The sequence below is a fragment of the Melospiza georgiana genome, chromosome 21, assembly GCF_028018845.1.
Source record: "Melospiza georgiana isolate bMelGeo1 chromosome 21, bMelGeo1.pri, whole genome shotgun sequence".
NCBI lineage: Eukaryota > Metazoa > Chordata > Aves > Passeriformes > Passerellidae > Melospiza > Melospiza georgiana.
The window spans coordinates 3,276,023-3,302,529 of NC_080450.1; the positions used below are offsets into that span (position 1 = coordinate 3,276,023).

The 26,507-nt window shown below is 46.3% G+C and overlaps 1 protein-coding gene across 1 annotated transcript in view; it reads left to right on the plus strand.

Annotated features, from left to right (window-relative positions):
• The window catches only part of CACNG4 (calcium voltage-gated channel auxiliary subunit gamma 4), a 44,776-nt gene extending 18,269 nt beyond the window's left edge, over positions 1–26,507 (plus strand). The window contains exons 2-4 of the mRNA XM_058038743.1: positions 15,418–15,501; positions 21,130–21,270; positions 22,106–26,507. Of these exons, the coding sequence (XP_057894726.1) occupies positions 15,418–15,501; positions 21,130–21,270; positions 22,106–22,644 (764 nt within the window). The 3' untranslated portion in view covers positions 22,645–26,507. The remainder of the gene's footprint in view (positions 1–15,417; positions 15,502–21,129; positions 21,271–22,105) is intronic.

Consider the following 26,507-nt stretch of genomic DNA (forward strand, 5'->3'; position numbering starts at 1 on the left):
CACCAAAGAGCAGAGTCAGGAGCTGGACCCTCATGGTGAGCAGGCTGATATCAGCCCTTCCCTTTGCAGCCCAGAGGGTTCCTTGGGGCTGTGCCCATCCCCAGGGATGGACATCCCATCTCAGAGCCTGGAGTCAGCAGTGCAGGAGAGCCCTGCCCTGCCCTGGCAGCAGCACCAGAGCTCACTGATGCAGCAGATCCTCACTCCCAGCTGGTATTTGCTGGCCGTAACCCGGTGATTCCAGTCTGTGGAGCAGAAGTAATCCACAGTCACTGGGCAAACTTTGTCCAGAGCTTATTTGGGAGAGAAAGCCCTGCTGCATGCTGCTGGGTGCAGGAGAGCTGCTGAGGCTGGGTGATGTTTCATGACTGAGTATTTTTAGAGCCATCCTATAGTGCAGGATTTTTAACTTCCATTTCACAGCCCTTGAAGCCTGGCAAACTTTCATTAACATTTGATGCCTTGAAGTCATGCAAGGTCTGGGGGGAAAGGGAGGGGAAGGAGGGAAAAAGAGCACACCTTTTTGGAGCAAAGTTGCTGGGAAGCTTAGAAAAAGCCTCCAGTCCCTCCTTTTTGTACCAGGTGGCTTTAAAGGACCCCAATCACTCAGAAAACAAGGCTGGAATTCCAAATCATGGCTGGGTGGAAGAGTTTTAATTAACATATGAAACACCTGGATTCTCTCAGACCCCTGGGGAGTTGAACCCCACCACCCTGAAAGGATCATGCCTCTTCTTTGCCCATTATTAGGCAACGTTGCTCATACGGGGCTGTTTGACCCATAAATCCCCAAATTATTTATAAGCCATGAGGCATCCATCCTCAAGCAGAGAGCATGAGCCATGGAGAAGTCAAAGGATTTGCTCCCAGTTCCCTCACTGCCATTTCTGCTCAGCACAAAGTAAGGCTTTTTTTGCCCAAAGTTATAACCAATGAAAACAGTGCTTCCCTGGCTATCAAGGCAGACTTTCAACTGGAAAATAAGTTAACAGAAACTCTATTTTTCCCCCCTCTAAATATTCCCACATGCACACACACACACACACACACAGAGCGTCTCTTCGCGCACACAACTGAGATTTTTCATAGGCTGAGGGAGTAGGAAGAAGAGACGTATTTTTGTCTCCTTGGCAAAAATATATTGGCAGCATCTCAGTGAGTTGTAAAGATTGAGTAAGTACCAGAGCACGGCCCCGTGAAGCAGGTTTTGGAAAGCTGCCCCTTGGCTGCCTCTGCCCGTGTGCCAGGGCCTGGCAGGGACACTGCCCTGGGGGCACTCAGCCCCAGGGGCCCCAAGCAGCCCACCCGGGCTCCTGAGAGGAAGAGGAGGCTGCAGTCCATGGAAATGAGGAGCTGTCAGCTCTGCACCACGCCAGAGGAGGTGTCTGAATGGGAGAGGAGCTGTAAATCCCCCCTGGGCATGGCAGCGTTCCCTGAGCTGCTGCACGGCTCCTGATGTGGCCCTGGCAAGAGGTGGCACCAAGGGTGACAGACTGGCCCTGCCCTGCTTCCTAAACTCGGGGAAATCAGGGCCCCAGTGTAGGAGTGTTGGGGGGTGGGATGGTCAGGATAGATGGAGAGCAGAGATCTCTGCAGCCAGGCCTGGAATTTGGGGTTTATTGCAAAGGGCCTGGGTGCAGGGCCCTGTTGGGAGCTGCTAGCCACAGCTCAGAGCAGGCTGAGAGAGGAGAGGAGCAGAGAGGGTGAGAGAGAGGGTGAGAGGGAAAGAGAGTAAGGGAGTCAAAAAGGTAAGAGAGTAAAATGGGTAAGAGAGCAAAAGCATAAGAGAGTGAGGTTCCCGTTCCAATACAATAAATCTTCTGCGCTGAATATTCTAATTCTCACTAACCAATCTAGTACAAGATACAAATCCTACAGCATTTACATACAGCCTATAAGAATCACTACATTCCCATACTGTGTTACATTTTAAACCCTACAAACTCCTCTTTGGGCCTCTTCTGCCAAGCTGCAGGGTCTGCTCTGACCCTTGGACCTGTCTGCAAGCAGAGGGTGTTGTTCCATCAAAAGGGAATCACCTTCAGCTGGCCACACCATTGTTTTCCAGTTGTTCAGTAGCTGAGGTATCTCAAAGCTTGCTTTCATTTCAATCTCACTTACAGTTTCTATATTCTCAAAATCTTTCGCCGGGCAATCACATTTATAAGGCTTTCCTGTTTCATCTTCCCCAACAGCCCTGGAAGTTGTTATCCAGGGGCAGGGAAACACAAAGGGCTGAGGGGGGAAGGAGTCAGTGGCACAGCAGACACCACACCAGGCACGGGGCACCTGCCCTTTGCCCAGTCTTCCCAGAAAAAGGAAAATGTTTTGGTTTTCTCCTCCCAGCTCTAAACATTCCTGGCTTCTTCCAAGCCATCCCAGGACAGCAGAAGGCAGTGAGCATTTCTGGTTACAATGGCAGATGTGCCTGATGATGTGGGACTCTCACATGCATTATTTAAAGCAAATTCTGGGATTCTAAATTGGATTGCTCAAAGCTCCCATCACTACTGTCCTTCCCCAGTGCAGGTAGAAACATTTCATAGTAAAGCACAATCCTGAAATACTGAAAGTAAACTCAGAAATCTCGACCATAAAATATTTATGAGTCTGTGCTTTGGTGCATTGTAATTTTGCATGATATGTTTTGCTTTTCAAGACTGACTAGATTAAGGCTCTTCTGATTCATTAAACACATTTTCCCAAATGCTGTTTCTACAAATATTGTTGGGTCATTGTGTTTAGTTGCATTTATTAGCTGGTGTAACAAGGAACGTACGTCTCCCATAAACCTGAGAGGAACCCACTTAAATGTGTTGCTCTGAATCTCAGCAGAGAAGAAAACAGTTCTCATGAATAATTAAAGCTTAAAGAGGTCATGCTGGTTTTGCAGCCTCATTTTTATTTGTCACTGCTTAGTTTGCATTAGGAAATAGGAAGTTTCATGTGCAGGAGCCAAATGGAATCTCTTCTCCATGTGTTCATTTAAACAGATCTATTTGGTAGCTGTCTCCATTTTTATGTATTAGGTCATTTTTTAGCTGTAGTGATTTAAATCAGTCCTGGGAATCAGAAAGTTTAAGGCTTTTAATTTTCATCAGGCAGTGGCTGTGGCACCCCTTTGCCTTCGGGCAGGAGGGAGCACTGGCTCTTCAGCTGGGCAGGGCTGGGGTGCAGGCAGGGCGGGGATTCAGAAACACCAAGATTTAGGCAGGGTGGAGATTCAGAAACACTGGGATTCTGACAGGACTGGGATTCAGCAGGGCTTGGATGCAGGAAGGGCTGGGATGCAGGCAGGACTGGGATTCAGAAACACTGGGATTCAGCAGGACTGGGATCCAGGCAGAGTTGGAATTCAGGCAGGGCTGGGATGCAGGCAGGGCTCTCAAGGAGGACCTGGCTCACCCTCTGGTCCCCATCTCCACAGACCCCCCCTCCTCAGCTCTCTCTCCCTCCCACTTTCTCCCAAACTTCTTTTCCTCCTCCTCTCTGAACCACCTCCCATTCCTTGCCCCAAAGTGCTCCTTTGCTCTTTTTCTGCTCCTCTGCTCTTTTTTCACATTGCTCTGCAGCACCTTTCAGGTTGCAGGCACTGCTGGGAATCAGGAATAACCAAAGCAGTAGTAACTCTAATTCAAGTTTAAATCCTACATGCTGCCTTTATATTCCCTTCCAGGATTTAACAATGGCAAAATATTTTTGTTCCTTTCATTTTTTCCCCACTGGAAGCTGCTCAGTCCCTCCAGCAGCTCTGCTATTTGTTCCCAAGGTTAGACATCAGCCCTGGGTATTCAGCCCGACAGCCTGCACAGCACTAATCTCTCCTGGTGGAGTGTCTCTCACACTGATACATCATGCAGATGATTACTGAGACCTTTGCCTTGCATTTCCCAAACCCAGCCATCAGCAGGGCTTGGCAGTTCCACCCCTTTCTCCCAACCTTTGGATTCCCTGTTGTCATCTGCCTTGTTTCTGTCCTGCATCACTGGCTGGGCATGATCAACCTCCAGAGGCTTGGCTTCTATGTATAACTCAACAAGCTGGCAGAGAGACCAGGAAGACTCATTTGTGTGCTCCAAAACGAATGGAGATCCAACTCAAGGTCACTGCCTTCCAAAGACAGACACATTACAAGCATTCCTTTCAACTGAGATGATTTATGGACTGTTATTTCCCTATTGCTTCTTCAATATCCAACTGTTTTTCTGAATGCCACCATCTGATGATGAATCTACATGGATTAAGAGATGTGGAATCGTTAAAAGATTCCAGGAGTGTCCAAATATCCTGCACATTCCTAATCAATTCACTAGCAAGGTTCTATATCACTATTTTCCAGTGTAAACCTCATGCTTTTTCATTAAAAAAACCCAACTTTGCAATGTATGAATGAGCCAAAAGAAAGTTTGTATAGGATGTCAAGTTAGAGACATTCCTGCTATTGGAGCTGACAATAATTCATTTAATGCAGAGAGGTAATTATTTAGTGCCTTGCAAGCTTCTGCTACACCAAGAGATCTCACCATCAATAATCAGAACAACCAATTCTTAATTCTCAGTATTGATTGCATCAATAATATTAACCATCTCCTCAATAATATCAATAGTATGAACGATTAATAATATGAATCACTTTTTTCTACTGACTTGATCTGGAAGGATTTTCCATCAGAGAAGAAGACACCCTGTGCAAGCTACCCCAAACATCCCCAAGGATTTCCCAGGTCCTCATTTTGGAGAGTTGTTTCTTAAATTTTAGGCTGCTATAAACCTTGCCTGGTGTGAAATGAAAACGTTTCAGAAAATGGGGGAGAAAATGGCAGTTTAAGAGGGTCTAAAAGTAGAAATTAAGAATAGTAAGGCAACAACTGGAGGTTGTGCACATGTGAAAGTTGAAGTGGAAGAAAATAGAGGGGATTGAGCATCCCACATTGCACTGGGGGTGTTTCAGGTAGTTCAGGAAGCACCCCAGAGGTGACCATGGCAGTGATTCAAATTACAAACTCAGTCGGGATTTTGGAGAGACATCAATGTCCATTTGCTTGAATTCCACCCCCAGGAAATGCCAAGCCATGGGACAGGATGTGCAGGTGTGCTGTGATCCTCAAAGGTGAAGCCATCCAGCCCTGGTTGATCGCAGGTTAATGAGGGAGAACTGATGACTTATCAAAGGAAGGGAAACCATATGGATAAAAACCAAACTGCCCCTTAAGGGAAACTTGATTCCAATTGTGCAGATGCAGGGAAAAGGCATGGTTTGACATTGTGAAAATAAACATGATTTGTCATTTTGCAGCATATGAACTTCACTGGGCTGAAGGAGGGCCTGTTCTCAGAAATGCACCCGATGCAGTTTGGCACTCCAGCCCTCTCACAGTCTGATGGACTGGCAGCAGCCTCCCTGGAGTACCACTGAATCTATCTCAGGGTCAAGAATACTGGGGGAAAAGAGCAGATTTTGGTGCAAATCCTGGCTAGATTCAGGCCAGCACCATTCATTTCCCACGCTGAGGTGTTGGGGCGGTGATGGTCCCTGTGGGGCCATTCACAGTTGTGAAAAACAACTCAGTCTCTGATATATTGTGCCAAAAGCACTGCCAGTTACTAAAGTACCTCTTTAAATTAAGGTGTTTGGAGCCAGAATGTAAGTAAGAGCTGGAAACTCATCAGAGGATGACTCTCAGTTCAGAGCTCTGATGGATGAAGGCTCTCACCTCAGAAGCCAACACCAGCTCCTCAAGTGTTAGACTAATTTTAGCTAAGGTAGAAAAGCCAGCTACAGAACTCTAATGGAGGTTTCTGTCCAAGCTCCAAATTCACTTGAAAAGGATGAGGAGGATTATATCAGCCACCCAGAAACAGCCTCAGCAAAGTGGCAGCAGGGAAAAATATGGAAGTGAGTGGTGAGACAAACTTCTGGGCTGCTGGATAAAGGACTGAGGCAGGAGATGCAGGACGAGCCGAGGTGTGAAGGCAGAACACAGCGAGTGTGGGCTGGGCTGGTGGAGAGAAAAGCAGACACAGAGAAGTGAGTTAGCAACCCCACGACAAACCAGGAATGCTGACAGTTCCTTGGGGCTGAGCCAGGCATGAGAACGCTCACCGTGGCAGGCCTGACTTGTGTCTGACTTGAAAATGTTCCTCAAATCACCAGTGTTGAACACAAATGTTCCTCACATCACCAGTGTTGAACACAAATGTTCCTCCAGCAGCATCACCAGTGTTGCCCCAAAACAAGCACGACATACCCAGCCTGAGGGATTGCCCCTGTTTCCCTGTGCTGTTGATTTACAAAATACAAACTGAACATCAGGGCTGGAAGTTTGTCAGACTTTCTCCCTAGAAAACACAGAGACATTCCCTCAATAAGCTCTGTAAAAAGGAGCAACAAAAGAGACTAAAACAGAAGCCCCTGAAATTTGCCCCACTTCGCCATCCAAGGAGCAGCACAAGAGGATGTGGTTGATAAGGAGAAAATTGCAAATTGTAGTAGGAAGACCCATCAGCAAGGCTTGTGGAATTCCACAGCACACTCTGTTATCTGCTGCTTGGCCAAGGAAAGGCAGCTGGGAAGGGACAGGAGCACTGCTGAATAACCTCAGTCATGAATTCTATGACCAAAATGCTGGTTTATGAGGCAAATATTTGAAGAAACTGGAAAGTGAGGAGCCTAAACCAAGATGTAACATGCAACTCTCCCCTACTCTGCCTTTCCCTGGTACCATTGGTATTCACTGTGGTAGCACAAAGACACTTGGTACTTTTGGCAGCAGTTTTGTAATGACTGAAGAGGATTCAAAGGACAGCAGCCAGACACTGTGATGTGTTTTATTAGCTCCCAGATGTGCAGGTGAGGTGAATCTTTGGGAAATGAGTTTTGCTGCCACGAGTTTCCTAACATCCCTCAAGGTCTCAAAATCTTATAATGGAACAAAAGGCTGTCATAGAATATGAAAGGCATCTTTGGCAAAGCATCTTCTCTGAATCTGTTCATTTCTTACACAGAAATACAAATGCACAACATCTCTGATGATATTTGCCCAGCTGAAAACAGGAGGTCAGCTGCTGAGGCTGTGTGTTTTCCACATGAATTATAAGTGACTGAGCCTCTGTAGGCGTTTCCTGGGATATCTTCTGGTGTAGGTGATCCAGAATCTAGAGATGCTTTACCAGGCTGTATGAAATAGTGTTGGTGCATCCTGGATTGCAGAATGCCAAAAAAAAACAACAGTATTTTGCTCAGAGAGTAAAATTGTTCCTGCCAGAATTGGAAGTCAGAAGTGCTCCATCCATGAAGTGTCCAAGGCCAGGTTGGATGGGGCTTGGAGCAGCCTGGGACAGTGGAAGGTTGCTGGGACAAGATGGGCTTTAAGGTCCCTTCCAACCCAAACCATTCTGTCATTCCATGAGCAGTGGATATTTTTTATCTCCTAAACAAAGTACCCCTTCTGCCATAGGACCATCTTCCTTGGGAAACAGTGAGCATCCCCTGGCACCTGGAGGAGATCAGCCAAGGCCACAGAGAACTCAGGAGTGTTCAAAAAGGGGTGGCTGTGCCAAGAAGGTCGAGCTGCCCAAGCAGGAACCTCTCCAGTCTGGAACTGGCACTCAGAGCAGGCATGAGCTCCAGTGCAGTGTGAGAGCTGCAGAAACAGCAATGCAGGAACAGAGCAGCACAGCCTTCCTCCTGTGGGGCTGGGCTGGCAGAGGGGCTGTGACAGCCTCTCCTCCAGCACACAGGGCTGTGTCCAGGGGCACCAGGGAGAGGCTGCTGGCAGCAAAGAGAACCAGATCAAGCACTGCCACAGTGCAGGCAAGCTGGGGAAAGCAGATTAGGATATTCTAAATACTGGAGAGTGGGGTGTAAGGCTCTTCTCTCACAGAAAGTCTGCAGTAAATACAGGAGGGAGCATTTACTACGTGAAAGGAAGAGAATGGAGGGATCACATCAATGACAAGATAAACCAAGACCTGTTCCTGGAGAAAACCTGCTCCTGCCAGGCTGGGGGGGAATGGGGAGCACTGAATAAAGGCCAGGCAAGAGCTGCCTGCCAGCCCCAGCTCCTCTGCAGTGCGTGGGCAGCAGCAGCTGCTCCAGCAGCTCCTCCAGCTCCTCGGAGCCCTCCCGAGGTGCCGAGCACACCGGGAAGGTGTTCTGCCTTTAAAAGCCTTAAAGAGGAGCAAAATGGGACAGGCAGCAAGTCCTGAGTGGCTGCTCCTCACCTGGCACCAGGGCACTGCCAGGCAGCTCCGAGCAGCTGAAGGTCTGTAGGCAGCAGAGGGGGAGGACTGGAAAAAGGGGAAATTCATGTCACAGCAGAAGATAAGAAAATAAGAGACTGGAGGAGGAGTTTCGCTTTGCCCACCAGACAATTGAAAATAGATCAAAAGAAGAACCCAAAGGGTTTGTTTGAGATGACAGCTCCTAAGGAAGAAAGTGGGGCAAATTTCATACATTTCTACATTTTAAAATAATTGTCTTTGTGCCCGGGAAGTAGATGGGAAGCAAACAAAAGGGAGTAGGCCAGATTCTGATATCACGGGGTGAGACAGATTGGAGCCCAGTACAGGAAAATCAGAATCTGGCCCAAAAGGAGGCAGCTCCACTCACTGCATTGAGAAACAACTGAGTTCTGAGGTAGGGAATGAAAGATAAAGAAGAAAAGGGCTTCTATAAGTGAAATAAAATATTCTTTTTTTCACAGTCTCAAGACCTGTAGAGAAACATGGTTAAGAGTAAGGATGGATTCCATTTAAAGACTCAGCTGAGCTGAATTTGCTTTGGCCTGACCATGACACACACAGGCAGCTTGTCCTGCCCATGGCATCAGGGTAGCCCACAGTTATGGGAATAAACTCCTACTCTTTTTATGTCCTGAGCATTCTCTGAACACAGGATCTACCCTGGCAAAAATATGGCAATAACCCCAGGTATGAGCAGTGCTCTTCATCAAATTCATCTTCGGGATGAAACAAAAATACAAACTGTCATATGGACAAATTTCCAGGACTGGCAGGACTCCGAGGGTGTCAGACAGAATCTGTCTCAAAACCAGCCTATGCTTTGAAGTTTCCAGCTCTTACAACAGCCAAACTTTTTTCAAAGGCAGACACCCAATAAATGTGTATTTAACCTCCTGAGGCTTCTTCCTCTGCTGGCTGCATCCTCCACGGTGATGAAGGCAGCTCACAGCAGCATTGGGGAGAAGCAAATTCACATGAGGTGTGTTTTGCACATGACCTGCATCAATAGTTCATGATTTCTTTTATAATGACAGCATTAAACATCTCCAGGCAGAGGCCCGTGGGAGCTGTGCTCATTGGAGTAACTTAAGGACAGGCTTGTGAAACTCTCAGCAAGCAGCAGGAGACAAATAATCAAACTTGGGACAGCTTAACACACAAAGTTCCGAGCTACAGGAAAATATCTAATGCTGCTCCTTGTGGTCTGAGGGGAGAGCTCAGGACTAGAATAACCCCTGTTTGACCAGCAGCACCACAGAGCAGGTTTTGAAAGTAAAAGGAGGCACACCCTCGATTCCTCTTCTCGAGGGTTATTTTGTGACAAGAGGAATGAGAGGAAAGCAAAGGCAGCAGCTGCATGTGCTGTGGTGTCAGCCCAGTGAGACAGGGGAGCTGTGCTGGTGGAAAATCAAACAAATGAACACAGAGCACACATAGATGTTTTTGTGGAGATGAACAGTTTTTGGCATGTCTGATCTCCTTTGCTCACTATTGCTCAAATCAGCCAGCAAAGGGCTTCAGAACCTGTCAGCAGAGAAATCCTCCTAAGGAAGAAAATACACAACTGTTTCTCCTCTGCCCTGGCAGAGTCCAGCCCTGAGACACTCTCACTCCTATAAATAGAGGTGATGTCCAAGGGAAGTGTAAAGCCATGCCATTAAGGAAAGCCAGCCCTGCACGAGGTGCTGGGATGGACACTGTGTTCAGGCCACTTCTGTTACAGCAGCCCCACTCTGCTGTCACACTTTCCTCGTGGTCTGTGACTCTGTCTGTCAGTCAGCCCTCCCTGTGCTGATGTATTCAGAAAACTTGTCATTTAACCATTCAGATATTCATGTGTTGCAGTAAATCAGGCTGACAGCTGGCTCTGGAACTGAGGCACAGTATTTAATCACAGAATAGATGCAACAAGCAGAACCATCGGTCCAAATTTCCCCTGGTACCTTACTAATTGCCTTATTTTTAATATACAGTCAGCTCCTTGCAACTTGTATTCCCCGTTTCCACAGGCAACAGAGAAAAAAACCCAAGAATGTTTTGCTCAGAGAGTAAAATTGTTCCTGTCAGAATTAGAAGTCAGCCCCCAACAGCAGAGGTGCTCCATCCCGGAAGGGTCCAAGGCCAGGTTGGGTGGGGTTTGGAGCAGCCTGGGATAGTGGAAGGTGTTGACAGCACTTGCTGTGAAATGATCCTGAAAATAATTTCATTCCACGTCTCCAAACCATCCCAGAAGTCCCGCATTTGCCAGGAAGCGATGGGCTGCTTGGTGAGGTTTTTTGGATGGCTGTGGGTGTATTTACCTGCCTGCAGGTGGCTGCTGAAGCCAAGTGGCCACTTCTGCAGCTGAAATTCACAGCTCCCATCCCCCCCGTGCACCTCCACTGGGAGAATCCCCTGCTTCACACTATATATTAATAGTGTGCACGTGTGTGCCCCAGAGCTGCTGGAGAGCTGCAGGAATGGGCTGTGTTGGCAGGGGAGAGTTTATCCAAGACACTGCAAATGTCTGGTGTCTTGAGGAAACAAGAAAGGCTTCTCCACCACGTCCCAAACCCAGTGTTTTCTGCATAAGGAGGGCTGGCAGCTGAGAGGGTTAAGGGTGCAGGAGGTGATGGAGCAGGAGGGAGCAGCCCAGCCCCTCTTCCCCTCTGCTATCAGATTTCCCTCCCTCAGCCCTGCTCAGCACGGGCAGACACAAATCCCTATTGACAGAAGTCCCCTGCAGACAGGGCCCTCTGCTGCAGAGCTGCTCCAGTCTGCAGTGCTGGAAACCTATTTTAAATGACAACACAGCAGTAGTGCTATGGGAAGGTCTTGTTGTGTAGAGTTTTCAAGATTAGGGCAGGGAGAAAACAAAACTACAGCCTTGTATTGACAAATATTGTCAGACATTTGAGGACGCTGTTTTCCAGTGCTGGTTTGTGCAAACACTTCCAGGGCATCAGGGAATGTTGGCATTGATAAACACTAACCACAGGAAATGGCTGTTGTCAGACATGGCTGATGGTATGGACAATAACAGGATCATGCATGGCTACCAAATTAATACGTGTTTGCATCCTAAGCATTAATCTTCACTCTCAATCATCAAAAAATAAAAACCCAAAGAACAATCTGCAGTGGTAGAGGCAGGATTATTAAAGGATTATTTGAGAAAGAGCAAGGAGAAGGCAGTATGTCATCAGAATATGGGATCACTACTTTGATTTGCTGTTGAAATCTCTATGTATTTTGAGATCTCAAAGCCCAAAACAAAGCTTAATCTTCACTTAGGCACTACAGTCGCCTCCCTTATCATGTTATCTGAGTACATCACACTCTAATTATAGTTGTCTGAACAACACTTAGTGAGATTGGGAAGTACTAACCTTGCCAGAGAAGCCCTTGAACACAGAGCAGAACCAAGTCAGAAATGCTTTTTAGTTCCTAATTGCCAGCTAAGTATGCTGCAACCAGTGGAAAAAAAATTGTTCTAACACCATCAACAGCACTTCAGAAAATTTACCTCTTCATTATCATTAACGCAGATCCTGAAGTCCTGGCTCAAAATTCAGAACAAAGTTTTTGCTATTATGAGGAGAAAAAATGCATTCTAATATTTGTATTTCTAAAAGCATCATTAAAAACGTATCAGTAATCATTCAAAGAAAGAAGTAATACTTACAGCATCTCAGTGGGATATTATATCTCACTCTCAAGAGGTATCCAGAAGAGCTTCTCAATATTTTAGTATCTGTTAGGCAGTGATTGCAGTTTATTTATCTCTCTCTCTAGTGGGTACAGCAGTAGGAGTTAAATATTCCATCTTCCTCTCCCAAGGATATAAGGGACTGTATCCCCAAACTCAGGCAAGAAGGAAAATCTCTGTCCCCCATCCTTTCCTGGTGGGAAATGGCTTTGTGTGCCTCAGTGAGTGTGGACCTGTGGCCACGTTTGCCTGCACATTTCTTCAGGGCAGCTCCTGAGAAGCCTTGGAGAAAAGCTTCAAACAGCTCAGCCCTCGTGCAGGTGCTTGCAGAATGATTGTTACTGGGCTTAACTGAGGTTTTCCTTTTCTGCCACCTCTGCCATTCCATGACTTTTATTCTTTATGCATTGCTTTACATGCCAGGGCATGGAGATGAATATCCCACCAAAGCCCAGCTTTGACTTGCTCCTATTTTTTATGTATCAATACAACTCAGACTCTGCTGTCACCTTTTAGAGCTGACTGCTGCTTCACTGGCTTCTCCAGTTAGTTTTAATTTTTAATTTTTTGCCAAATTTGAATTTTTAATTTTTGCCAAATCTGAACTTCAAAGTCCATCCTTATGAAGAAGTGTTGTTACTTTTCCTAGCAAGCCTTTATTTCAGATACTTTGTGGCTTGAAAGAGGCCTCAACACTGTGTAGATCACCAGAGTTCTTGATAGCAACTTCAAGCCTCACTGAGAGTTTAATAAGCTGTTGCTGAATTACATTGCACTTGCTAAGTTTATAGAAAAAAGTTATTCAGTCTGCTGCTGTTATTGGCTATCAAACATCACAGACACTAGAGAGGACTCTTAACCAGTATCTCTGGTCTGAACTACATAAAAAGTACTGGGGAGAATATTTTGAATTCCTAGGCTTTGATACAGGTCCAAATTTCACAGTCATTTCCAATTTCTATAATAAATTAGCCAGATAAATAATGACCAATTAATAATGACCAATCCCAGTATTCCTAAAAACTGAAAATAAAAAGGAACTTTCAAATTCATGCAGATTATTTTTTTTTTGGGTGGGGGGGGCAGGGCAGAGAGGTGATTAACCTGTTTTTTACCTCTGATTAGCCTGTTTTTTTACCTCTGCTAGTCTTGCTCATACTCTTTCATGTGAGAGGCTGTAAATAGAAGAGCCAGGAAATGAAGGTCTCATCAGTGCTGGTGCATTCCAGCCCTGCTGGGGCAGGAATGGCTTCATGGCCTCTCTGAAAGTTCTGCTGAGGGGCCCATTTCACTCAGCAGTTTAATTACGTTGAGCCATTTCACAGAGCCCAAAGCCCTCCATCAGTCCATCAGTGCTGCAACACAAGAGGCCTTGAGAACATTTCAGTCTTGCAGACTCCTCATCTGTTGAGTTTCTGGAGGGAGGTGTTTGTTTGGGCTGTTGCCATGTCCACACTCGGGGAACGTGCAAGAGGAGCCCCTGGTGGGGACACTGAGCTCCCTCCTTCGGGCCTCTCCCTGCCTGCCCTGCAGCTCAGCCACCTGCCATACCTCTGCTTTTATATTTTTATAACTGTGGATAAATTCAGCCAATTACCTCAACCTTTACTGGACGTTATTATTGGAGGAAATTTATTATTTATTTTACTATTGGAGGAAAATTATTTAGATTTATTGGAGGACCACAGAATCATGGAATGGTTTGGGTTTAAAGGGATCTTAAAGCTCACCCAGTTTAAAGCTCACCCAGTTCCACCCACACCTTCCACTATCCAAGGCTGCCACATCAAACCTGGCCTTGGACACTTCCAAGGATGGGGCAGCCACAGCTTCTCTGAGCACAGGGAGGAATTTCACCCTTTATTTCCTCTAACCCTGCTTTCTGTCAGTGTGAGAGTACAGAACACAACACCTACAGACAGACCAGGTGTGCAGACTGAGGTGGCCCCACCCATACACACACAACACAATCATTGAGAAGCCTATTTCCACAGAAATTAGGATGGGGAAAATGATTTAGATTTTTTTTTCCTTAATAAATAGAGAGGATAAAAATCACACTCTTGAATGTATTTCCTGTAAATTGCACACCTTAATGGACAGACTCAGTGAAATGACCATCCAGTCTGAGAGGCTCTGTAATGCTGGGGGTGATTGTGTGAACTGCCATGAAAATAAACACTGGCATCTTTAAAATGTGAGTTTTGCATTGCCCTGAGGAGCAGCAGCCCCTGTGGATGCACAGGCTCAGCAGGAGCAGCCCAGCTGCAGTGCTCTCCCCACCTGGCAGCCAGGACAGGTGTGTCACTCCCAGATGTGACATGAGCCACTTGCATCTTGTTCCCCACAGCCTTTGAAGTGCTGTGCAGAGAAAGCCTGAGCTGCTGCTGCTGCAATTAGAGCTGATACATCATTTACTGGGAGAATTTAATGTGCTGTAGTAGCAAACCTGCAGTTGACACTCACAGGGTGCAATTTAAATCCTCTGGATTAGTAATTCTTTTGAGATTTTTGTAATCATTGGTAATAGGTAGTGAAATAAATCCACATTTATATCCTACAGACTGCAGCTGTGCTTCTGTTAAAGTAGTATTAAGTGATGGGTTTTAAATCCTTCTGCCAGCTCGAGCTGTAAGCACTGAGGCTCCTGTGCAGGGATAACTCAGCCTGGGTGATGTGTTCCCGAGCAGGAGAGCTCTGGTTAATGAATAATGAAAGCAGCACGGCACAATCAGAGCTCAGGGCTCGCTCCTGCAGGAAGCTCTCTGGGGAGAGCTCCCCGTGCAGCTCCCTGTGCCACAGCGACCCAGCCTCAGCTCACACTGTGGATAACAGTGACAGGAAAGAGCACAAAATGCTCATGGACAGCTTTACCTACACGGACAAAGTGCTGAGGTGTCCAGTGGAGCGAGGGGTTTGTCCAGCCAGCTCTGGTGCTGTCCCTCCAGGGATCAGGAGTGCAGCAGGAGTGCATGCTGTGCCCTGACTTTACTCCCAGTTAGCTAAACAAATATGCCATTAAAAGCTGAGCCAACCTTGAGTGGGACATAAGGGCTTCAACTGCAGCAGGAAGAGATTTATGGACTTGTTTTTGCAGCCTAGAGAGTAATTGAAGAGGGCTCAGACAATTCAGCATTTACTGGCACTTCACTGGGGTGAGATGGGAAGGGTGATGGGAGTGAGATTGGCCCTGAGAGCCCCAGCCATGGAGCAGGGACCCAGCCTGACAGCCACTCTGGGAGCAAAAAGAAGCTTTGCAAACTCAGTATGCTTGTAAGATAAGCACAGCGCTGATAAAGTGAAGCACTTAGAGATTAAAAATCTCAAGAGGACGATAGAAGTGGCTGAAGGAAAGAGCCCAGGAATCCTGGCTGTCCCTTCATTCAGCCAATCTGCCCAAAATTCATTACTTTAGAGGTGGTTTAAAACAGCACATTTGCCTGGTTGTGTTCCTTATGGGTTCTGTTTGCTTTGTTTCCATCCAGGAATCTACAAAGGACATTGTTTCCGGATCAACCACTTCCCTGAGGACAATGACTACGACCACGACAGCTCAGAGTACCTTCTCCGTAAGTGAGCACTGACACCTGACACACAGATGGGGCTTCCCTGGGCTTCTCTTCTGCAGAGAGCAACCCCAGTTTTACTCACTGCAGACTGGCCCAAACTGGGCTGCACAGCCCAGTGTCCAGTTCATGCAGCAGCTGACACAGCCATCACCCCTGGGGACCCCACTTCATGGTCATGGAATCATGGAATGGTTTGTGTTGGAAGGGACCTTAAAGACCATTTAGTTTCAACCCTCTTGCCATGGGGTTTCAAGGATTTTTTTCCAGGGGAATGCTCACAATTTTGGTGCAGATGGTCTAAACATCATATGACAAATTTTCAAATGAAAACTGCAGCTATCTTGCCCAGATTTGCAAGGATATTTTACAGAGGGAGTATTTATAGGGTTAGTGTAACAAAACAGGTTTGAGGAGTGGGTTCCAGCCCATTAGGAAGCTTTATCAAATGCTTAAACCCAACCCTTACTCAAGCCTCAGCCTTTGCAGCTGGTGAGCCACATCCCCCTGCAGTGAAATCACTGCACTGTAGGAAGGAAGCTGAAATTTCTGCAGCTAACAGCAAAATCCCAGCATGATCAGGGCCATGGCTTCCCTGCCTGGCCAGCCAGCCACTGCCTCTCCACTCGGGCATGGAATTACCCCCAGAAGGGATTCCACCCACCAACGTGGGTCTGGGAATCAGGGCAGTTTCATCCCCTCCTCCTGACCATTCTCTCAGCTGACGGCAAGTCTTGGAACCCAACCATGAATCCTGCAAAGTTGGAGTTAGATTCCCCTTCCCCAGAGGACTCCTTGCCTTGTTGTTCCTCGTGAACAAAAGAGCTGAGCAGCCAAGCTGAAAGCAGTGCCCTTTAGCAGGGAGAGGAACTGCAGCTCACAAGGTGTTGGGAAATCAGGGAGCACAGAACAACGCTGCTGGCAAAGCAGAGAACTCCTCAATTACAATATTAATTACCTCAACACCACTTAGAGAACCACTCTGCCCTTCTGCTCACTTGTGGGCAACAACTTCTTGTTGCTAAGACATGAATAAGGGAAAAAAAATCTCTGAAAAGTTTGCCTCACCAGAAAACCCAGATGTTTTTTTCCTCTTTGCTCTTGTCGATTTAGATCAGTCACAGCACTCGGGTGACACGATTTCAGAGCTCAGGCAAAGGCAGAGTGTGAGCACAGCTGCATTTATCTTTCATAAAAAGCCTTGGAACTAATGTTAAATTGATGCCAAGTCAGCTTTAGGAAACAAACATCATTAGTAAAAGGAAAGAGGAATTAAGTAGCATCATGATAAAAGCACATTATGCCTTCTTTATATGGAGAAAAGTGAGAACTGGGAAAAACAGTCTCCAGCTCCACGTTAAGCTACGAGACTGGTAAATTGTTTGTAAGTGTGCTTGTGACGGGTGTTCCTAAAAGCTGTTTGCAAAAGTGACTAAGTACAGATCTTAAAAACAAGTTGGTCTAACCCTTTATGTCTTCTGCAAAATCAGTCTCAGGTGTCTCCCCCGCAGAGCAGAGCTCACCTCACAGAGTCTGCATGTAGACAAGGCTCCTTGGCTTTAACTTTGATAAGAAAACTGCAATTTCCCATGGACAGAGTTGATTTAGAGTTTACTGAAAGGTAACATGTCTAAATCCAGAGGAGATGAGCTCATACCTATATGTAATAGGGACAAAATCATTGTCTAAGACAGGAGGATATTTGCATCCTGTTTCACAGGGACGTGACAGCTTCTGTCCTGTTTTTGCCCTCTGCAACACTTTTGCAGTCTACTGGCTCCATTCTCCACTATTTCTGGCCATTTCTTGGCACAGTTTCTCAGAGGGACATGTTGGGACTAATATTTATCTTTCCTGCCTGGCTTAGGCAAAGGCACCCACACTCATGTGTTTTGTGCTCCTGAAGCAGCAGCGTGAGGGGTCTCAGCCTCTTCCACAGCCCCCAGTTTAATTTGGGCTTCAGAGAAATGCAAACACTGTAGTGTTTGCAGGATCGAGCCCTGGTTCAAAACCCCATGAAAATCAGTGACAAAAATGACTGATTTGGGGAAACTTTGGTCTAGGGAGTGGGTAGAGGCAGGAGTTTGGATTTTGCCCTTTGGTGTTCAAGCTGCTCCCTACAAAACCAAGCAAACAACAGTGTGGGACAAGCTGAGACGTGCAAAGGAGCTCAGACAAGACCCTTCCTATTGAACCTTCCCCGTGGCAACACACTCCCATCTGTGTGTCTAAAATAATCCCCCTCACATGCCTGAGCAGGGCCCCAGTGAGCAGCAGATGTCCCAGTGCCAGCACGGACCCCGGGCTGCCACCGCATCCCCAGCGGCAAACGTGCCCTGGTTCCCTCCTCTCCTGCTTCCCTCTCTCCTGCTTCCCTGTCTGCTGCTTCCCTGGTGTCTCCTTTTCCCTCTCTCCTGCTTCCCTCACTCCTGCTTCCATCTCTTCTGCTTCCCTCTCTCCTGCTTCCCTGGTGCCTCCTGCTTCCGTCCTCTCCTGCTTCCCTCTCTCCTGCTTCCCTGTCCCTGCTTCCCTCTCCTGCTTCCCTGTCTGCTGCTTCCCTGGTGTCTCCTGCTTCCCTCTCTTTTTCCTTTTCTCCTGCTTCTCTCCTCTCCTCTCCTGCTTCCCTCTCTCCTGCTTCCCTGTCTCTTGCTTCCCTGGTCTCCTGCTTCCCTCTCTTCTTCTTCCCTCCCTCCTTCTTCTCTCCTCTCCTGTTTCCCTCTCTCCTGCTTCCATCCTCTCCTTCTTCCATCCTCTCCTCCTTCCCTCTCTCCTGCTTCCATCTCTTCTCCTTCCCTCCTCTCCCTGCTCTCTCTGGTCACACCAAACCCGATCTGTTCCCATCCAGCCCGGATTCACCGGCTCCTCTCCCTTGGCAGGAGGGGGATCCATCTCATCCTCGCTGTGCGCTGGGGATGTCGGGGCTCTGCTGCTCCGAGCAGGGGGACCCCGCTTCGGGGGCATCTCCACACGTTCGTGCCCTTCCTCCCTGCATGTCAGAGCATCCTCTTTGCAAAGCCATTCCCTCGGCTCCCGCCTCTGCGGAGATGAAAAGCCCGAGCCGAGCAGGGTTTGCAGCCCCATGGGGAGGAGCGGCTCCACCGGAGGAGGTGTCACCGCACATAGCGGTGCACAGCAGGCGATGCAAACCGACAGGACGGTAAACAAGGGGGGGGGAGAAAAGCCAGGGAGAAAGCAAAAACCAGATTGCCTTAATGTTTTTTGATGTGCTGTCACTTTATTACCAGTATCAGGAGACATATGTAAATTCTACGTGGTACCTTATGAGCTTCCTTTGAAATTTCAGAGCTAAAAGTACACATTGTAAGAAAGAAATAGACTGTGGAATTTTTCAGGAAGAGAACACTGTGTGTTTTGTTTCTCTTCTCATTAATTACCTACTATAGAAAAATTGTCTCTGAAATTTATTAGTAGAAATAGAACAAATAGAACAACACATCCCATATATTTGGTGCGCCTGACCAATGATATCACTGACCAAAGCTCCTTCCAATGATATTACTGAAGCATTTTGGGAAAGCTCCTTGATTTAACTGAAGTCATTATAAACAGCATGACCATAAAGTGCAGGAAACAATATCCAGAAAGGGTGGGCCAGAGGCGATTTTAAGCCTTTAGCCAGGGCACAAAAACAGACAGACAGAGATTTGGGGTGCCTTAAAGTCCAGCAGCAGAGACTGACTTTGAATCTTTTCCTAACAATTGACTGAAAAAACTGATCCAAAAGCCAAGTGCTGTTAATTCCTAGCACACATGTTAATTCCTACACCCAGGCCAAGGGAACAGGCTCTCACCTCTCAGCAGGCTTTGCCCAGAGCCCTTCTACCCACTCCCATCGGTGGCGTTTGGCAGTTCCTGCCAGACGCTGCCTGAATAGCAATGCGCCCGCCTGGCCCAGCTTCAGATCCGGCTGGAAAATGCCCCAGCTGTGAAGGACACGTGCAGCGACGCTGCCAGTTTGGGAAAGGATGGACTTTTCTCGCTCTTACAGATCGATACAGGCAGAAGCTTCCTAGGCAGGCGCTGCCTTTGTCTTTTTGGGTTTGTGTCCGGAGCCGGCCCCGGGCGGAGCGGGGCTCAGCGAGCGGAGCCCCCATCCCCGTCCCTCCGCAGCCACTGGAGCTCTGCCACCAGTTACCAGGGGAATCGTCAGGAAGCGATTCAGTGAGTCGGGAGCGCCAGGGCCATGGGCAGTGAATGGGAAAGCAGCAGCTGGAACATCTGCCCGTTCCTGCCGCTCCCAGCGCGGCAGCCAGCAGGATGCGCCCGGAGGGAGCGCTGCGCCCCCGGCCCCGCACGGCCCAGATGGCGCTGGCTCCTCTCCGCTCACCCTGCGGTGCTGAGGGGCTCCATGCCGCTGTCACAGCAGCCTCTGACCCTCCCTCGCCCTGGCATCCCCCAGCCTGGCGCCCCTCGCTCTGCCGGGGCTCCCCTCCCTGCCCTCGCCTTTCCCCGCCTTCAGGGTGATCCCATTTTCCACAGCAGCGCTCAGCGCCTTATCTCCCCTTCTTCAAAAAATAAATCCTCTCTCTACAGCAATAAAACTCAGCTCCTCACTCTGCCTTTCAGGAACCCCTGGCAGCTTTTACCCCTTTGGTTTTTACTCTCTTCTCATGCTTGTTTATTTTTTCTCAGCCCTTTTGTTCCCTCCCTGCCGCTTCCCTGTCGATTGCTGCTCTGTCTTCTTGTGACCCGACTTTGAAAGCTAGCTTGAAGTGGTGTTTTAATATTTTTGTGGGGGATTTTATACGCTGATGAATGGACTGAAGCATGCAGAATTTTAAATGACTACTTTGCTGTCAGGGAACTAAACACAAACATCTAAAACACACTTGTTAAAATTCCTTCCTTAGAAATCTGAAAGGTTTCGATGTCCTTAATATCCACTAAAAGAAAAAGGGGTTATTAGCTGTGCTTGCTGGCAACATGGATGCTGCTTACTTCAAGAGCTGTAATTTGCTCACCTTGTGTGTGCACCACGGAACAGATCCGTCTGCTCCAGCTGTCCCAAACCTTGTAGGGTTCATGGCCAGCTCATGAATTTTTCACTGCTGCTCCCTGCGTGGTGCTGGGTCTTACTGTCACTTACCTCATGCTTTGCCAGAAATATTCTGCACACGATGGCATCAGAAAATGCCAATAATGCTGGACTTCCTGGGAGAAAGCTCAAAAGATTGAAGCCACTCTGTTGAGTCTCTGTCACACTGGTCACCTCATGGCTCCCTCGTCCCAAAAACATGCCCAGAAATGCAGAATCAGTGATAATTCTAGGAAAAAGGAATAAAAAGTTATAATAAATTTGATATTAGGAAAAATTTCTTTGCTGAAAGGCTTATGAAGCACTAGAACAGGCATCCCTGACTATGTGCAAAAAATGTGTGGATATGGCTGGCACTCAAAGATATGGTTTAGTGGAGGTGCTGGTTTCACTGTTGGATTTGATGATCTAAAAGGTCTTTTTCAACCTTAACAATCCTCTGGTTCTATTAAATCATTCTTCATAGCAATTTTAGGAAAAAATCAGGGCTTTTGAGCCTCTAATCTCCACACTTGCACCCAAGGAGGCGCCCAGAATGATTGCTCTGTCTTCCCTCCCTACCTGTGTCCCTGCAGGCATCGTCCGTGCCTCCAGCGTGTTCCCCATCCTAAGCACAATTTTGCTGTTGCTGGGAGGACTCTGTGTCGGAGCAGGAAGGATTTACAACAGCAAAAACAACATTATTCTCAGCGCTGGGATTCTCTTTGTTGCAGCAGGTATGTTCTGTTTAAATTGAGTTCTTAAGAAGTGCTGCTGTTTTCAGATGGAAAAGACTCTGGAAAAGCTCCTTGGCAGTGCTTTCCCTGCATCCCTTTCCTGGGCTGAGGGCATTAACAGCACCACAGCAGGCAAATTTCTCAAGACAAAATTATGCTCCTGAAGCCCCACAATAAGTATATTCTAGAAAAGCATTTGGTTTTCCTGTAGAAAGAAGTGAAATTCAGTAACAAGCATGTTTTACACTATTTAAAATGTATTAAATATTAGATGAATCAGGCATCTCTTATACCTAGGGCCTTTTTTTTAAAATATGAAGGCAGAAAACATTCACCTCTGATAGGTGAGCCCGTTTTTCACACTAGAAACATCTGAGAGAGTCAGCCCCATTGTTAATAGCTCTCCCTGCAGCCTGGATTAAGCATGCAGCATTTAGATGAAAATTCAGCAAGGTGGAAGAGAATTTATTTTGATCAAGGTGAACAGCCATAGCCCTGAGCTCCAAATGTATTTTTATCATTCTTCTGGATGTTAGAATCCTGCTCACAATATTAGTGAGCTCCCACAAGCTGCTGCTTTTGCACTGTGGCAGCAAAGAGATGGGGAAAAGTCCTGCTGAGTATTTTGGGATCCATGTGAGCACACGTGCTCCATATGTTGATCTTTTGGTTGTGTTTCAGGAATAAATGAATCCTTGAGATAAATGTAAGAGTAAATAAATGCAATAAAATTTCTCTGTCCCAGTCTGAGAACCATTCAGGTCCAGAAAGTAACACGGCTTAAATTTTACCTCCCCAGCCACATAAACACTGATTTATGTTTTTCTTCCTCCAGGTCTCAGTAATATCATAGGGATCATTGTCTACATATCAAGCAATGCAGGTGACCCAAGTGACAAGCGAGATGAGGACAAAAAGAACCATTACAACTATGGCTGGTCTTTTTATTTTGGAGCCTTGTCTTTTATCGTGGCCGAAACCATAGGTGTTCTGGCTGTGAACATTTATATTGAGAAGAACAAAGAGCTGAGGTTTAAGACCAAGAGGGAATTCCTTAAGACTTCTTCCAGTTCTCCTTATGCCAGGATGCCAAGCTATAGGTACAGGAGGCGGAGGTCCAGATCCAGCTCCCGCTCCACGGAGCCTTCTCCATCCAGGGACATTTCTCCAGTTGGCATGAAGATAGCAGGCACCATCCCCATGAACGAAATCTCCATGTACACCCTTTCCAGGGAGCCTTTGAAGGTTACCACGGCTGCCAGCTACAACGCAGACCAAGAAGCCAGTTTCCTGCAGGTCCACAACTTCCTCCAGAAGGAGTTTAAGGAAGGACTCCACGTCAACATGGTCAACAGGAGAACGACGCCAGTGTGAAGCACCTTCCTTCCTCGTGCTTTTTGAAGAGATGCCCAAACAGAATGGATCTATCAGGAGTGATGTTCAAATACCCTCTCACCTCTTTAATTGTGGCATGTGTTGAGGTAGCAAGTGGAGATCCTCTGGACCAACATAAAGATATTTACACGCTCGTAGCTTTTTTTGAAGCTATCTGGAGTTTGTTTATTTCCGTTCTTGGTGTCACAAGATGAAGGCAGTTCATGTTCCTGCACTTTTGTAGTGTCTACACAGTCTTGGAGAAACTGCAAAGGACTGGCCACCAGTGTGTTTTAAAGGATTACAGAAAATTTGTCGTACTTTTTTTTTTTCTAATATTGACATCCCTTAATACAAACTTGCAAATATAATTTATAACTAAGCCCAAGGATAAAAATGAGCTACTCATCAAGTGAGCCACTTTCCTTCAACACGGTGTAAGCTTTGCCTCTTTCAAAATAAAAAAAAAAGAAAAAAAGAAAAAAAAGAAAATATTTTTGAAGGCAACACTTTCTAAAACTGACCTGTGCCACTGAAACCGTAGAGCACCCACGTACTGAGCATTAGATACTCTCTGATGGGGGTGGGAAGGGGGTCTCCCATTCCTGGTGTAAGGCATCCCTTGGGGCAACACAGGCCGAGGAGCAGAGAGTGGGTGCGTCTTGAAACACCTGGAAAGGGAAACAGATTAAAGCAGGTGGGACTTGAGCCTATTTGCAAGCATCATTTCTTGCCTAACGTTTAGAAAACTTGAATTCTCATTTCGACGAGCCCTAGTGCCTGATCCGGCAAGGTGCTGAGTGCTGGCTGTCAGGAGCCCCTGGAGATTTGCCCGAGCGCGGCGGGAGCAGGGCAGAGCCGCCGCCGCCGCCGAGTCCCCGATTCCCTTACGCTTCACAAGTGCAACACTAACGCTACTGGAAACAGAGATCCCTGAGCAGCCAGGAGGGAATGGGAAACGGAGTTCTCTGAGCAACCAGGAGGGAATGGGAAACGGAGATCTCTGAGCAACCAGACGAGAACGCGCCCGGACTCGCGAACCTTCCTGCAGCAACGGGAGCCGAGTGTCAGCAGAGCAGATGACAACTTTGTATTTTTTAAAACAGAACAAAAAAAAAAGAAAAAAAAGAAAAGAAAAAAAAAAGAAAAAAATAATCACCGTTTATGAGATATTTATTAAACTCTTTTTATTATGAATTAAGTGCCGCATGGTGCAAGGTATAGTTGCTTTTAGATGGAAATGGTGGTTCGACCTAATTTAATTTATTTTGTAATGATGCATCTACTTACGTGCAGAGAGCCCACAGCAAACTCTATGCATCACGTAAGGAGGGAACTAATTTGTACCCTTTGCTTCTGTCTGTTTCTAAAAGAGTCTGAATATTATTTTCTTTTCTTATAAATTCCTGCTTTCAGTTTTTATACTTAGGCTTGGATCTCAAAGCTCGATGGCCTGACTCAAAGGTAATTTCATTTAATAGTACTCATGCTGATTTTAGTGACCACTTGACCAAGCCATATGAGAATGAGGTGCCCGATTCCCCTCAGATGAATTAGATGCAGTGAGAGAGGAGCATCTAATTCCTATAGATTCCTTTGAATATCCCCATCATCTTTGCCCAGAAAATCTTTGCTAGCAGAACACTCCACAAGAAAAAAATCTATAATTTGGAAAGTTTGGGTCACTGGTAGTGGGAGATCTCAGCCAAACTGTTAAAACCTCTATAGTCTTAATTTATCCTCTGATGGCCCCAGGGCCAGAGACTCAGTGGTGGTTTGGATACGAGGCTTTCAGCTGGTGGAACCAAGTCCTCCAGGGATATCCCGGAGCAGCTGCCTTAACATCCCAAAAAGGAAGTTGAACCCCTCTCCCCCCAGAGAAACCCACTCAAGCCTCTCTCCTTGCAAGAACCAAGACACAATTCTCAATTTTAAGCGAGAGTCTTCCCCTAGTCACTGTTAAGCTCTGCCTGGCCCTCAGCCTGGCACAGCCTCATCGTTATTTTGGCAGGGGTGGGTTGGAGCCTTCATCCCTGCTCATTAAGAGTTTCCATTCAGGTTAAAACTCCGCTGGGATCCTTTTTTCAAACCTCTGAACTCTGAGAGCTAAAGCGAATGGAGCGATGGGAATGATTTAAAACTAGAAAATGTTGTGCTACTTTCTGTATCAACACACTATGGAGAAAGATGTTACACAAGCTTTTTAAAAAAAATTCAAACAGAGGCAGAAAAGAAAACTTTTTTACCTACTTTTCGGCTAGGACAACATAAAAGGGTTCTAAAATTATTAAAGTTCTTGATGAAAGGTTTTTTTTACAAGAATCTTTATGCTTTCAAACAATAAATTATTTCCTACTTTTTGAGACTTCGTAATATTAAAATACTTTGATTAGCTATGATAGAAGTAGAAGTTTGCAATGAAAAAAAATCCAACCTTCTGTCTCATTAGTGTGTCATACTAAGTGCTAATTAATTTACATCTAATTATAGTCAATGTATTTTTCAAGTGCAATTTCCCAGAACTATTTGTTTCCCACTGTGTTAAAAAACTAATAGTTAGAACTAAGTCCTCATCCGTGTTTCCTGTAATTAAGAATAAAACCATTCCCTTTCAAACCAGGAGTTAGATATAGGCTGTTTCTCTAATCTCATGTACCTTGAACTGGAAGTGGACAGTGTCAGGTTTGCTCGCGCGTGGGTTTTGTTCTTTTAGTCGTCGTTCTCCAGTGAATGTGCTTCAAACCACCCATCTGATTCCAGACAAAGTCCAAGGTTTTTCTTCAGCCCAGCTCAGCCCTGCAGAGGCACGTGCAGTGCTTTTGGCAGAGAAAGTCTTGCTGAGCGTTTTGGGATGTTGCTCTTTGCCTCCTCCCCCGGGCCAGGGCTGGGTCCAGCAGCTCTCCAGGAGTGATGCCCTGATTTGGTCCAAGCTGGAGCATCTGCTCCTTCCCCAGCAGGCACCTTCAAGAAATGGAGCTGGAGTGGGGATCATGAGATGCTCATGGGGTCTGGACAGGGAACAAAGTCATGTGGACATAACAGGGACCAGAGCTTTTGTCCTGTGACACAACAAGGACTGCGACTGAAAACTCAGCAGTTAAGTTGCAGTGCAGCAAATTGTTCAACCAAAGCCAAAACCAAAAAAATTCATATGATAACTCCAGAAAACAAACAAACAACAACAACAAAAAACCCACCAAAAACCTCAAAAAACTCAAATCCCTGGTCCTTTCCCATGAAAAACTTTGTTTCTGACAAAACTGAAAAATTTGCAGCATTCCTGCCCATGTGCAGTCTTGCTCCATGGTTGATCTATCTGAACAGAGTCAGATTGTGCTCAGCCTTTGAAACCACCCAGTGATAGTTTAAAAAAAATTATCTGTTCTTCCACATCTCTCTGGTTTCCCTGGACAGCATCTAACAAATGAGCCCCATTTCCCAGCAAGGCCTGCAGATACCATAAAACCATATCATTAGCAATTATCAGTCTTTTGGTATATAACACACTGTAGAAACAGAACTAAAAAAAAAAAAAATGCTATTGGATCAGATTTGATTTTCCAAGAAATAAAATTTCAGGTATACCATGAGCTGTCTCTTCCTTGTTTCTCATACACAATAGGAGTAAAAGGAGAAATCACTTCAGCTGCCCAGACATCTAACAATAAACTATTTTTTCTGTTTCTTTTTCTCTCTGTATGGATCACATATCCACAAGGGCTAATATATCATGTCCCTTGAGGCTACATTTCTGTCTGCAGTTCTAAAGTGTTATTTCCACTGTGCTTCAGTTCTACTGGTATAATCACAACCATGTATAATGTACTTAATCCTTACTTTTTAAATAAACCATTTTAAATGTA